This window comes from Syngnathus typhle, linkage group LG9 (genome assembly GCF_033458585.1).
Source record: "Syngnathus typhle isolate RoL2023-S1 ecotype Sweden linkage group LG9, RoL_Styp_1.0, whole genome shotgun sequence".
NCBI lineage: Eukaryota > Metazoa > Chordata > Actinopteri > Syngnathiformes > Syngnathidae > Syngnathus > Syngnathus typhle.
In genome coordinates this window covers 7,223,396-7,237,387 of record NC_083746.1, presented here as the reverse complement: position 1 = coordinate 7,237,387, position 13,992 = coordinate 7,223,396, and the positions used below count along the sequence as shown (strand labels likewise).

Sequence of the window (13,992 nt, the reverse complement as noted above, 5' to 3'; positions counted from 1 at the left end):
TTTGCAGTGTTCTTCCTGCGTCTCAATTACAGAGGTCAGCGAGTAAGGCGGAGTTCATACCAGACCCCCGGCCAGGCCTCGAGGCTGACCAGCGACCGCTCTGAGGAGAGATGGAATAGTTTCTCACAGGCCACGGTCAGAATAGCTTTGCTTTCTCATCAGATTCCTGATCAATTTTGGTCCAGACAATGAATCTCCTTCTCGGCTATGAGATCTCCGAGCGCAAATTGACTTTGACGTGTTGTGAGACCTTGAGATTGTCAGCCGTCCACTCTTGTATTATCTCGTTCTCCTTGTTGTTCCAAGACTACAAAATAGCAGCTTCCAGACCAGAGCTGCTATTTTATATGTAAGCTGATATGCAAATAAAGCAAGCGGGAGTATTATTTTGGGTATAATACTATCTTTGGTTATTTTGTGCCACTTTTCAGCAGTTCAAATCTAGTTCTCGGTTTCCAGCTCAGTTGGTAAGTTATAAAAAGAAAATCTACTAGTAGAGGAACAAAAGAAGTTAAGCTACTTTTTAGCCTCTCTTGGCAACTCAGTTGCGCTTGCAAACTCTAATCATGTTTTTTTTTTTGCAATGAATGACTTGTGAGATACATTACGCAAACACAATCATTTGCTCCTTTATTTGTGTCGAGTGACACAAGCTTCAGGCCACTTCCTAATCGACTATGATTCCATTTCATGTCACAATCAGTGTAACTGATTAATTTGGAAGTCAGCGAAGCGCAACATGATTCGGAAATTGTCCAATGGTGCAAATATGAGTATGAATGCTTATTTGTCTTTGCTTATTTATGTTTGTACCCCACCTCTTACATAAGTCAGCTGGGATGCCGTCCAGCTCATCTGTGATCCTAATTACGAGCCCTACAGCAAATGGATGGATGGATGGATGGATGGATGGATGGATGGATGGAAGTCGGCCAGCATCACGGAATGGATTGTGTTGGGCTTTGGGGGTTCCACCAAGAAGAAATCTCAACTTGTACTGGATGAAATGGTTTGCATCAATCACGACCTGAGTAGAAAGCGAATGGACTGAAATGATCCCTCGTGATGATGTTATACTTGCTTTTTGGGGCCTTGCTCTCAATGGCCTCCCTCTCTAAAGCGACTTCAGCAGGTAAGTAGACCGCACAGAGACGCTGGCCAATCAATATCAGTCAACACCAACTCCCCAGCGTGACTTTACCAGCTTGAACACCATGAAAGCCACCATTAAGAAATTGCGTTTTATGGATGCCATCTTGACGCAAAGGCTTCCGCTCTATATCACAACAACACTTAGCTGCAAGCCTTAAACTTCCCTCTCATTTTTCATGCCATTTCTAATCTGCCACGGTGAAAGACTACAAACACAATTTAACACGGAGAACTCAACAAAGCTCCCGCCTGAGCAGGACATTCCTCCTTCTAATAGCTCCTGCTGACAGTGGTGCGAATGACAGTCTTGTGGGACTGTTAAAGCTCCGCCTCCTGGGAATGGACACTTGACAAACTGAGGGTTCGTTTTTTTTTTTTCTTATTTTACATTATTATTACATTACTTTACATACTAAGTGTCGACTGAGGTTTTATTTTCAAACCAACATAATGTCGGCATCTCAGCAAAACATCTAAAAGTAAATGATAGATTCAATTGATGCTTTTTTAACTAATGCATATTTATCACTTGTCACACAATGTGATTAAAAACTGCTGCCTCAAAGAAAGTGCGCACAGAATGAAATCAGCTGCCGCGCAGTCACCGACTTCGCTGTCAAATTTGCTCTCCATCCAATAATAATATTGAACGGTATTGTCACACCCTTGAGACATAACATTATTTTCAACTCTAAAGTGCGTTGCTGAAAATGAGTCACCGTGCCCTTAATTTAATGCGACGGCAAAGCTCTGTGTTGAAACGCACAAAAATGGAAAAAAAAAAAAAGTTGGTTCCAAAAATAGACGACAACCAACGCTACTAACATGTCTTTGCTCTGACCGGAATTTGATTAGGATTAGCACACTGCACCCTGGATTAGGAGAAAGCACTATACTGAGTGCTTGCTTAAAACGGGACACTATCATAGAAGTGGAAAATACACGAGCAAATCTATTTATTCTCATTAAAATGAGAAAATGTGTCAGAACCACTCTTATGTCAATAATTAGTCCTCACTTGAAAATCTGTTAGGGATCTTAAGCAGAGCTGCAGTGTTGTTCGACTCAGAGAGCAGACAAATACTTTGTCATCATAACCTCAGCAAGCGTCCTCAAAATATGATCATAGTGCGATTGATCATGTTTTGGAAGTCACATTGAAGCATTTTTTCCCCTCTTTATGTTGTATTACATGCTGTCAGTGTAGGTCATATTCCGAATTGTGTTTTACATAGTACAGCCTGAAACTATTCGTTAAGTCCTGTGAATTGTGTTTTACATAGTACAGCCTCAAACTATTCGTTAAGTCCCGTGACAGCGAGCCCGTATGGCCGGAACAGTTCATCACTGTGAGAAAAATATATCACGGTACCGTCCTGCGGGGAGGAAATAAAAATGACAGAATATTGATGAAACGGTGGTGAGTTCGCACTTGTGACTCGCCTGGGGCTATGACAGCGGAAGTTTGAACAAGAGGGATGATTAAAGGGAAGAGATGCTCCGCCGAGAACGGAGCCGTCATCAATGAGGCCACGTGGCGGGAGCTCCCCTGTGAAGAAGGCAGCCTGGAGTGTTCAAGGGCCAACGCGCTTCATTACCACAATGACGAGTATGAATGAGCTACATGCCGGACAATGTAGGTGCAGTATATGGAGACAATACGTAGCATGACCGACCTCGCAGTCACCCCCTCACTATGGCTTGTGTTAACCACACGTTGCAACTGAACTGAGCGTTTATGAACGATGCCTTACTACCTAACCCTAGTTTGAAACCCTAGTTTGAAACCCTGACTTTAGCTTTAATGCTAATGACTATTTTTCAGCAATGAGCGATAATGTAATTGCTGAAAATGTCAACTTCTTTGGCCTATGAAAGAGTTCTGCTGGGATTTCTGCAAATGGCAAATATTGTTTTGCTCTGGTGTGCATTATTGTTTGAGTCACACCTTCCTGTATGATCAGATTATCTTTTAGTCGGGTCAGTTTGAGTTACAAAGACGGATGTTGTTTGCTTATGCACTGGGGGAGCTACCATTTTTTCCTTGGGGTGGGGGTGGGGGGCAAAGGGTATCTCAGGGACTTTTCAATAAGCAGATGAAGATTTGGAAATGTATTGAAGTGCTGTAGAATAGCGCCATCTGCTGGTGATGAGTACTTGATGTAACATTTTATTTGCCTCAAGTATCAGTGGCGGGTATCGGCACTCTCCACAAATTCTAGTACCTCAAAATATGGTTGGTATCATTACTCGACCACATAATGTCTATTTTTTTTTTTTTATTGTTATGAATAAAAATTTTAAAATTGAGCAACCAAAGATTCAGCTGCAAATCTTTTCACTCAAAAACTGTGTATACCTGTCTGATGTATGTGTTGGATAGGAAAAAGGAAGTGTGTGCATATTTGATATCCTTGAGTCTCTTTGTATTTATTGTATTTTATAGTTTGACTGAAATGAATAGTTGTAAAAGCATTTTCAGTCCTTGCCCATGTGTCATCATAATGATTTTTGCCTCGCTGCGTCTCTATTCTTTACTAAATGTCACAGCGCATTCACGAAGAGCCGCAGGAATTGTGTTTACCGACACTCACCTCTCAAGCATCTTTGAATGTATAACACATTTCTATAGTTCCATTAAAAATGGCAGGGCACTGTGTGGATTGCAGAACAATACAGCATGGATAAAGTGAAACTACCAGCGAGGTTGAGAACAGCACGAACATTCTGAACTAGCCGCCAGACAAACACAAAGTACATTTTGTCAAACAACCATTCACAGTGACATTCACACCTCGAGACAATTTAGTTTTTAATTAGCTGCACATAAAACGTTTTTAGAAGGTGCAAAAAATCCATCCAAACATTTTTACAAACATGCAAAGCCTGATTTGAGGTCAAACATGCTAACTTGAACTGTTCTAAGTTAAATATAAAGACAAATCAATAGAGTTATTGATTTGACGATAGGACACTAGGAGCTCAGAATTGTTTAAAAATAGCAACCCAGAATGGGTGGAGGGACATATAGTGTATTTATCGACCTCAGCTATATTGTGTTGGGTATGATGCAAAATCAATAGTCTTTTATTTTTTATTTTTAAGACAATCATCAAGGGAAATTTGCTGAAAATCTTTTGTTGTGAGCGGGTGATAAGGAACGAGCTGCGTATCATTTAAAAACTTTGCAGGGGGTCCAAATAATAATATCTAACAAACCCCTTTACTGGGAAAAGTTTGGGTTAGGTTTGTGCATTTACAAAAAAAAAAGATGTGTACAGCTCTTTTGGAATAGGAAGGACAAAGTTGAGTGACTTTTTTTTACTGGAAGGCACTCTATCATAGAAATTATATTACATCATGAAATTCCTTGGGGGTAAATCCTGTGAAGCAATAAACTACGTTTTTATTATGTTGGGCTTCGGAACATTTTTGGCTCCGGGACAGCTTACAAGGGAGATTTTTTTTCCAAGGACCACCTCTGCATGCATACCTCGGAATGCCATCAAAATGAAAAGCTTCACAATTCAGGCTAATTATTTTGAGGATACTTTGACCTCCGTTTGAGAACTTCTGGTTAGATTTATATGCGCTTTGAGTGTGGGGTCATTGATTCTCGGTCCCTAAGGTGCTAACTCGTGCACACCAGGGTGCAATGATCATGAGCACCAAGCTGATTGGTTAATTTGAGAGCACTTATATAGAAGCAGCATATTGACAACAGCAGCAGAACACAAGTTCAGTAAAAAGAATCCAGTGACCATGGCTTACGACTTGTGTGTGATGTAATGTTACTTTTTATTTTTCTGATGTTTTCTTTTTCCCTCTGATGACATATTGTTCTGTATTTTCTGTCTCCAGGGTGCTTGTGCTCTGGCTGTTAGTGTTTGCACAGCACGCCAAGGGTAAGTGCCTGTGAATTTGTGTATCCACAAAACCATTGTTACTTTTATTTCCTCTCTGTAGGAGGTGGTTCATCACATGGAGACTTTGCTCCTCCAGAGTTGGATGGGAATTCCCTTGGAAGCCAAGTAAATGATTGGGAGCAATACAGTCAACAACTTGAGTTAACGGACCCTGAGCGAAGAGGTTGCCCGAGTTGCGTTTGCCAGCCGTGCGACCCCCTCCCATGCCTTCGTCCTCACTGTGTGCCGATCTTTAGTCCTTGCCCTTGTCTTTCAAATTGTTGTCGGCGTGGGTGTAGTTGGAATTCTTGGTAGGCTCCGCTATAGCTGAACAAGTAGGTAATAGATTTAAGCTTGGTCAGTTTGTTGAAAGCTGCAAGCTAACTTTATAAACTTTTATGCTTTCAGGTTATCATCCACTGGTATCCACTTCCATGGGTGGAACTGTAATAAATTTATTTAACTGAATCTCTGTCCATTTATTTTTAATTCTGTTCATTGGAATTTTTTTTACACAAGATAAAGGTTCACTGGTTATTTAAAAAATGATAAAGGAATTCAAAGCATTTGACTGCTGCTAGACTCAAGGACCCTAATCTCAAACATTGCCAGAGTTCATTGAGTAAACATTGACTAGGGCAGCTAGAGGTCAAAGGACACGTGCTGATTCCATTTTGCTCTGTATCTTGACTGCCTTGTTGGCTAGCATTCAAAATCGATGTGGTTCTTATGTGAACCCCTATGGGCAGGTCAGGTCTTTTATTGTAGTGACCTGCTCAACTGGTATTTGCACTGAATGTGCATTAGCTGGGAAGTAAAAGTGGAGACTTGGAAAGAAAATTGGATAGACTAAAATACACAAGCTTTTTGCTTCAAACTGGTGGGTTTTGATTTGACTCTTGTAAATTCTAAATCTTACTTTTTCAAGAGGTTACTTGCATTGTAGCAATCAGCACAACATGCCAATGTTAAATTTCTAAATAATTCGCCTATGGTTGCTTAGTAAAGACGGTGCTTTGTAGCCAAATTGGTACTCTAATTTTAGGTTGGCGTATGCTTTAGTCACACCGTACTAAAGTATATTACACCCTCATAGTAAAAATGTCTTAACCTTAGTTCCAAAACAAAAATCCTCAATGAAAATGTCCAAATGTAACAGACTGTCTGATCCTTCACGTGGTAAATAAAACACCAACTCACCGGTGGCTAGCCCAGAATAGGAAGCAATGACTTCCCTCGTTCGGAAAATCCTTCTCATTTCTATGGAAGCGGAGGTAATGTCTTGAAATAAAACTTCCTTACAGAGGAAACTGCGAACATTAAATTAAACACCGCACTCGCCACATGTGCGCTCATAGACGAGTTATTTTACGTGGTCTATGAAGAAGCATGTTAGAATCTTTGGAATCTACATAATTACACGGCTCGCTAGATGCAACAACTTGGCGAGAACTGAGCCGTGGACAGCGACGGGCTCACTTCACTTCCATTAAACTGGATCCAGTACAAGAATTTCCCAGTGGCTTGACGCAACATTATATTTCTGGGCTGCAGCTTATAATGTCAGGTTCAAGATGTTTAGGAAAGGAGTGGCTGCGTTCTTTTTCCTAGCCTGACTTCACAAACCACATTCAGATGTTTTATTCTGTGTTTCCCGCTGAGCACGGCGGGGAGAAAGAAAGCGAGAAGAGTAGCAAATTTAACGCAACGTTAAGTTATCTACATCAACACATGCTGCATTTGAGCTTTGAACAGGAGTGTTGCATGCAGCACAGAAAACTCAACAGCCAAATCATGACTATATACAGTAAGAACAAAAACAGAGCCCAAACAAGCACACGTCATAAAAATCATTTATTAGCTAGGAAGGCTATAGAAGCACAAAATAAAGGCAAACCATGCAGAAAACTGAGACGAAAGCTCAAGTGTTGCCGTGAGGAAGATAGTGATTCAATGTGCCACCACCTTATTGCATGGAGAGAGCTAAACAACAAAACTTCCGCCTTTGGACTCAAATCTAAAACATACTTTATTAATCCCTGAGGGAAATTAAAGGTGGCTGACTTTTGTTTTTGTGGTTCTGAAAGGATGCGTGCTGTCTCTATGGTTAGGGTTAGGGTTAGGGTTATGGCTACCATGCCCAGACAGTCTGGCCTTTATTTTGCATTGTGGTTCGTGAACAGGTTTTTCCAAACCCAAAAGCCCCAGTTCCAAAAGTATTGTGACTAATGGTGACAGAAGTGGGACAGTTTGCGGTAGGGTCAAGAAAATGCTAAAGGTTTTGGTCAGTGTATATTTTTTTTAACGAAGCAGAACCAAGTTCAAATTTGATTTGAAAGTTCTATTCATCAGAGTTCTTCCTTAAGGCCATTGTGATGTGTTACTTTACATAACTTTCTTTAACCTCCGAGATCACGCTACTAGCCTGATTTAGCTAAGCTAGTCTGTTTCTCAGGTCTGGCATCTAAATTCATAAGCGGCTAATTAAAAAAAAGATACTTTCCTTCAAATCATTGTATCATTTAAGCGGGATGACAGATTTCGAGAAATCACAAGTCAATAAAAAATATTTTTACAGTTCTGTTTTTGGACTTTACCACGCTTTGGCTTGAATATCCTTATTTTGTACAACACTACAGAACAGTACAAGTATATAGTGAATATTTATTTTGACTAGAGGCCAGGTAAAAGTGCAATCTCAGGGGTTCATGTGCGTGGTTGGATAATGCTGAGGGTAACACGTGTTTTCTATTTTTCAACACAAAGCATCTGGTGAGGGTGGGTGGCGGTGGCATCAGGGGTTAGTAACTTCGTTTTAATGGGGCCTGGCAGAAAAATGCAGTGACAGCGAAGGAAGTTCGGTCGGAGATAAAGTTTTATCTATTTACTGGAAGCAAAACCATTCGGGTCTTGAGAAGAAAAAAACGGAAAGACGCAGAAAAGGGACTCACTGTGTTTGTCTTGTTAATCTTCACATCTACCGAGTGAACCCACGTCATTTTTTTCTTTTCAAAACTGTCTGGCAGCATGTTCCTCCTTTGAATTGTCTGTTTTGAGTTTCAAATTGCGGTGGCGAGCTTGGACAAACCTTGTGGTGTGTGCCTAAATATACGGTGGATACCCGCTGTTGATTGTTTACCGACAATGTGAGCCTCATCTAGCGGTCCAAAAAATGTTTAACATGGCAAAGCATGGCACGGAGGCGAGTGCAGAAAGACAGCAGTAAATTATATCTTTACAAAAAAAAGGAGCTATAATTTGTCTGCAATGATAGCTTTTACAATTGGTGTGAGGTCACAATAATCAAGCACTGGACCATTCTCGTAAACACTTAAAAAAAAAAAATACAAAGGGAGAATAATGCCAACATGGATTATTATTATTATCATTACAAATACACTGGAACCTCCAAAATTCTGTCAGTGTAAGACTTTGTGGGAATCTAAACAATGTTTTCTCTTCTTGGCTTTTTGTAATGTCGTTGGAAAGAAATTGTGTTATGATGAATAGAGCTGTACATTTAGGACATTGTGCATGAAGCTGTCCCCACGAATGAAAAAGGTTTTATCATCTTTAAAGGTGCATGCTTTTCTTTTGGTAAGTGTTTGGGAATTTGAACTTTGAGGTCAAGCAGCATCTCAAATTTCTGATACCTTCTTTGTAAAAGTTATTTGAATATATTGAGGATAAATTATTTAAAGGCTAAAGTGGTAATAATTTATTTGATTAAAAAAAAAGAATCTGAAGTCTATCGACTTTTTGTGTCACCCTTGTAGAGCCGTCTAATGCCAGACAGTGTATTGCACAAAAGGACACAAAAGTCTTTTAAAACTTGTAACAATTGCTAAATTAAACACTTCTCTCCTTATCTACAACGTGGCTCTGAATTTAACAGTCTATTGTGCCTTTATCGCAGCTTAGAAGTTTCATGATCACCATTGCTCGGAGGGTGGGGGGGGGGTGCTCTGACAGAATGTCAGGCAATTAAAGCATTGTGGCTCATTGAGCTGGAGGTGGACACCGCTGCTACCCCCCCCCCCTCTTCACTAAAAAAAAACCCCAAAACATATGGCTGTACATCCACACAAGACATTCTTATCAAAGGGCAAGTTAAACTCTTGTCAACATTTCACAAGGCGGAACAGCATCACCGTCCTGGGTAATTATGGAGCGTTGGTGCGTATAAGAGGACGGCGTGAGGGAAAACAAAGATGAGCTTTACACATGGAATCCATTTCTACCTCTGATGCAAAGGAAGATGTACAAATTCTGCTACGCTAATGATTGCACAAAAAGCATCTGCTGCACCGTGTGACACGTAATTCTATTTGTAACCGAGAAAAAGCCACACAAAACAATAACAGGATGTCATATTGTCTTCAAAGAGCCTCAACTGGCACTGTAATTCAACTTCTTTTCCTTTTATGTCGCGCATGGAAAAAAAGAATGTCCCGGTAAAACCTTTCAACCATAGCAGTTGCACACTGAATAAAATATGCTGTATTTTAATAGGAAAGAGATTCAATGGAAAAAGAAAGCTGCAGAGTACCTTTCAATTTTTGTTACAGGTCATTGTACTTTCAGTCACTACATGGGACTAGTTCCCCTTAATGACAACTTTTATTTGTCAAACTTACTGGTTCATGAATAGGATAGCTTCTAACTATGGTAATATTATTAGCTGTTTTTCACAGAGAATAAATATCTCCCTGTGAGTATTTTTATATTGATTGTCTTTGTGTGCTGCTGCACCATTTGTGTTCAAATATCCATCCATACATAGATGTTAATTATATTTGCGAGATTGACACTAATTGTGAAGTGAGTTGAGTCACTTGCCACCAAAACTGACACCTACATAGGTCCCGGACAGGAAGTAGTTTTGGAAAAGTGGCAGCAATAGAAATATAAATGTGAAGTCGTCCACTCTGTGACTTTGGGGACAGTTTCAAGTATATCCTAACTTTGCATGAACGTCCTTGCTGTTATTGGCGGTAACGTTTCGCTGTTTAATATTTAGCAGCTGGAGGTAAGCCACCGGAGTGAGTTCACAGCAGATGTGCATGGTATTTCAAATATGACCTCAAACACCTCCGCCAACATTAAAAACAATTCTGGCATCATTAACGAACTTCAATATTTTTCACGATATGACTCACTACAAAGATGAAGGTCGTGTTTGATGGCGTGAACATAACTGTCGCCCCTGATATGATGCTACGATAACACTCTGGCTTTTAGACCGATTTCATCACTGTGTTGATGTGTCACCTATAGTTTGGCAGCCTTGGCTGTGCTATTTTCTGCATGTTCAGCGGTGTACTTCGCGTATATGACACATTCCCTGTCTGTTCCTGCAATTTCTTCTCTGAATGCTGGCTGATTATTCATGAGCGGCCCCCGCGTGCCTGCCTGGCCGCCGGCCCGCATCGTCGTACCATTAGAGCAGATGCTGGCCGCAGCGCTTTGTCAGACCAGGTCACCTCCTGATTTGTTGTCCGTGCTATTACTAACATTGGACAGGGGATATTTCTAGAATAGATAGGTTAATTGAGAAAGGTGTGTGCTGAGGGATCGTCTACACCTGAGGACACGCCGGCATATGGTCGACACATCCGCGATGAGTTAATGACTTTGTTGTAATGGAATAAAGTTTAAAGGTTGACACTGTACTTTAAGTTCATATGAACTGCTGCCGCTAGTAATAAAAGCCAAATCCTTTTTCATAGGCGTTTGGAAATTATGTTTAATTAATGTTTTGTAGAGTTCTAAACAAAAGTAGGAAAAGTAAGTTGTATGGGGATAAGAATTTATCAGTCACAAAACGATGCCAATTGTATGGATTCATTGTGTTAGAAAGCCAAGGAGACCAAATTGCACCCATTTTGAATAACAGCTGTAGTCAGCAACAATATTTGGGCGACCATTGTGCATTAGGACCGTGTTTTTGCCGGTCTAAATTTAGTCCCGGGTAATTTATTGACCCGATGACTCAACTCAATTTTGTTTATACTCAGCCACCGTAGTTGCGTTACATAAACTTATGCATCAATCGGCTCAGTGAGCCAGTCGGTAATTATACTTCAGGTCCTCCCGAGTAAAGTTTGCATGTTCTCCACATTCCAAAAACATGGATGTTAGTTTAATTGAAGACCAGTGATGTGCGGTGAGATTCATGACTGGTGTGGAACTACTCCGCTGGATTCGGATATAAAAAAACATATGAGTATGTTGACTTGCTTCGAAAAATATTATTCAAATAAGGTCACCATTGAATTCAGTTCACCAATGATCCGAGAGAGCACACGTACTAAGAAAAATGGATGGATAGAAGACACTGACTCCAAAAACGACTCATGACCAGTCAGCAAAAGATTAGTCTAATTAAAAAAACAGCAATGACTTGACCTTTCATTTACCCCGTAGCCTTTCAAATGCCCACCCACAAGCAGAAAGGAAGAAAAATGTTAAAGCTTACGCTGTGTTGCATAGTATTCCAAATAATCCTCTGGTTTGCAGCAGAGAGAAAGAGCGGGGAGAAAAAGAAAAGTCTTAATTAATTGTGTAGGTGGACGAAGGAGTGAAATGAAAAGGAGGCATGGAACAAAGCATCAAAAATGTCCAAACAGACATATTGAAAAGGCGATTCGTCTTGAATCAGGCAAATAAAAACATGGCATACGCATCATTAAACTGACAAAATGAAAAAGGCCTGGGTTTTTAATAGCATGGGTATGTTTACTGGCGACCAAATCAGTCAATTTAAACCACTTTTATCTAGAAACCTTGTCAACCATTTGCCTCTTGATTTCAAGGAGGGCATTGTGGCCGCTAAAGTATTTACGGCATGATGAGAACGGCCCCTGAGCTACATTTGGCTGTCAGCGTTAGCCTTTTCCTCGGCTGCAGCGTTTTAGCCCTCAAGGTTGTTTGAGATGGTAAATGCACGTATCAACGTCCAATCCCGCAAACACGCAGGCCATCTGATATGATATCAAGAGCTGGCTTTCCAGCAAACAATAGTCGTGGTCAGTCTTTGGAAACAAAAAAAAAAAAAAAAAAAAACTGGTCTGTTCTGTTTGCCAAGCACACAGACAGGCAGCAGAAGGGCACGTCGTGACACGCCTCACTTTCCAGGGGGTGGAGGGAGGCAGTTGATAGGTTAACAAACGCCGGTCGATAGATGCGGGAAGACTCCGTAGAATGAATTGCCGTCGGCGGGAGCCCGACAAATCACTGGCTTTAATCAACGGTGTCAGGCGTGAGGGAAGATAAATGGTGTTTATGCCTCGAAAAGCAAGTAGCGCTCCATGCCCTTACCAGTCTGTCGAGGCTTGTGCCAGCTGCCGTGGTGGGACGCTCGTCTGGGTTGTAGGGCCTGAAGCGGGCGTTGAACACATCCGCAACGCCACGGGCAGACCGTGTCATTCCTGCGGGTTTTGGCTGACCGCAACCTTGAAAAGCCTACAATTACACCAAAAAAAAAAACACGGGCACCCGACCGACGGTCAGGATGTGAAGTGACTTTTTGGGAAGGAGAGAATGAGAAGAAACAGGACTGATTGGTTGAACGCCACACGCTGCTGGTATATAACGGGCTGGATGCTGAGGTAACCACGGTGACGCTGGCGGTGATTCAGATGGGCTGCGACCGACTTTATTTAAGTTTTATAGCCTTTGGGAAAACACCACATATACAGTACCGTGACTGTATGTGCTGTACGGGAAAGCCCTGCAGAAAGCCCTGCAGGGTGCTTGAATCCCAACTGACATCAACATTACATGAGAATAGCCTGCTGCATTTTTCAAATCTGCTTTCTTTTGTGGCTGGTAGAAAAGGCAATAAAAGATATCAACTACTAATTTACTCTGCAGCTCTTAGAGTAATTTAATCCCTAAATTGAAATATTTCAGGTTGTTTTAAATGAGTTGATGGATGATATCCAATTAAGACCACAAAGAACTGAATGATACAAATAGTAAGCAAAAAAAAAAGAAAACTTTAATCAGCACTGCTACTCCCTTTTGACATCTATATGTGTTTCACTAGTTTTAATTTAAACTCGTAAACATTTAACCACATTATGCCTTCCCTCCACAGGTTTTAATACATTTCCGCAAAAGGTCTAAATGGGAGATTTTTATTTTTTTTTCAGTTTTTTACTTGTTTTCAGAAAAGCCTACCCTAAGATTACCTAGCCAGACTCAGACATGTAATTTACATGCGACACCTAAACTTGGATTTAATTAGAATGTGAATTACACACCTATGACTCAGAGCAGCGGTGTGAATCACAGCTGCCATACCGGCGCGGCGTAGGCGACAAGGTGTACGATACCTTATAGGAGACCTGGGCGCTGTTGTCTTGCATATTCATGATGGCTTCTGAGATCTTGACATCAATGGGGTCCATGACGGATTCGATGTTGAAAGGTCCCTCCAGCCGCAGAGCCACTAGCAGCATAGCATCTGCCGCAAAATGAGTTAAAGTGAGCACTGACATAATGAAGAACGATATGATCCAAATGACATAATTATGATGTGTAATTATATAACGTCACGTCTTGTCACTCTTCACACAGCAGTATAGTTAATCCTTTTGTGCTGTGCAAAAATCAGTTACAACATACTATACATAAATGAATACACGTCCATTTGTTACGAGACTCAAGATAGATGAGCTGTGCATAAATTGCAATACTAATTAAAAAATGTAACATAATAGTGGGGAGTCATTTTCATGCAGCGCCGAAAGGCTTTTGTTACACTAATTAGTTAATGAATGCTTGATATAATGTGCCTCACTCACACACTCTGACTGCGTGTTCCTAAAAAGGGAAAATGAAGTCTCATTTAACACTGGAGAATGATTAACTGTGTATGTACGTATTTTGCTTTTTCTCTGACTTCACCTCAGCACCTCATCTTATCTAC

The 13,992-nt window shown here is 40.8% G+C and overlaps 1 protein-coding gene across 1 annotated transcript in view; it reads right to left on the bottom strand.

Annotated features, from left to right (window-relative positions):
* LOC133160220 (glypican-6-like) overlaps positions 1-13,992 on the bottom strand; it is a 53,408-nt gene that overhangs the window by 6,722 nt on the left and 32,694 nt on the right. The window contains exons 5-6 of the mRNA XM_061287879.1: positions 13,397-13,527; positions 12,378-12,521 (exon numbers count right to left, since the gene is read on the bottom strand). Of these exons, the coding sequence (XP_061143863.1) occupies positions 12,378-12,521; positions 13,397-13,527 (275 nt within the window). The remainder of the gene's footprint in view (positions 1-12,377; positions 12,522-13,396; positions 13,528-13,992) is intronic.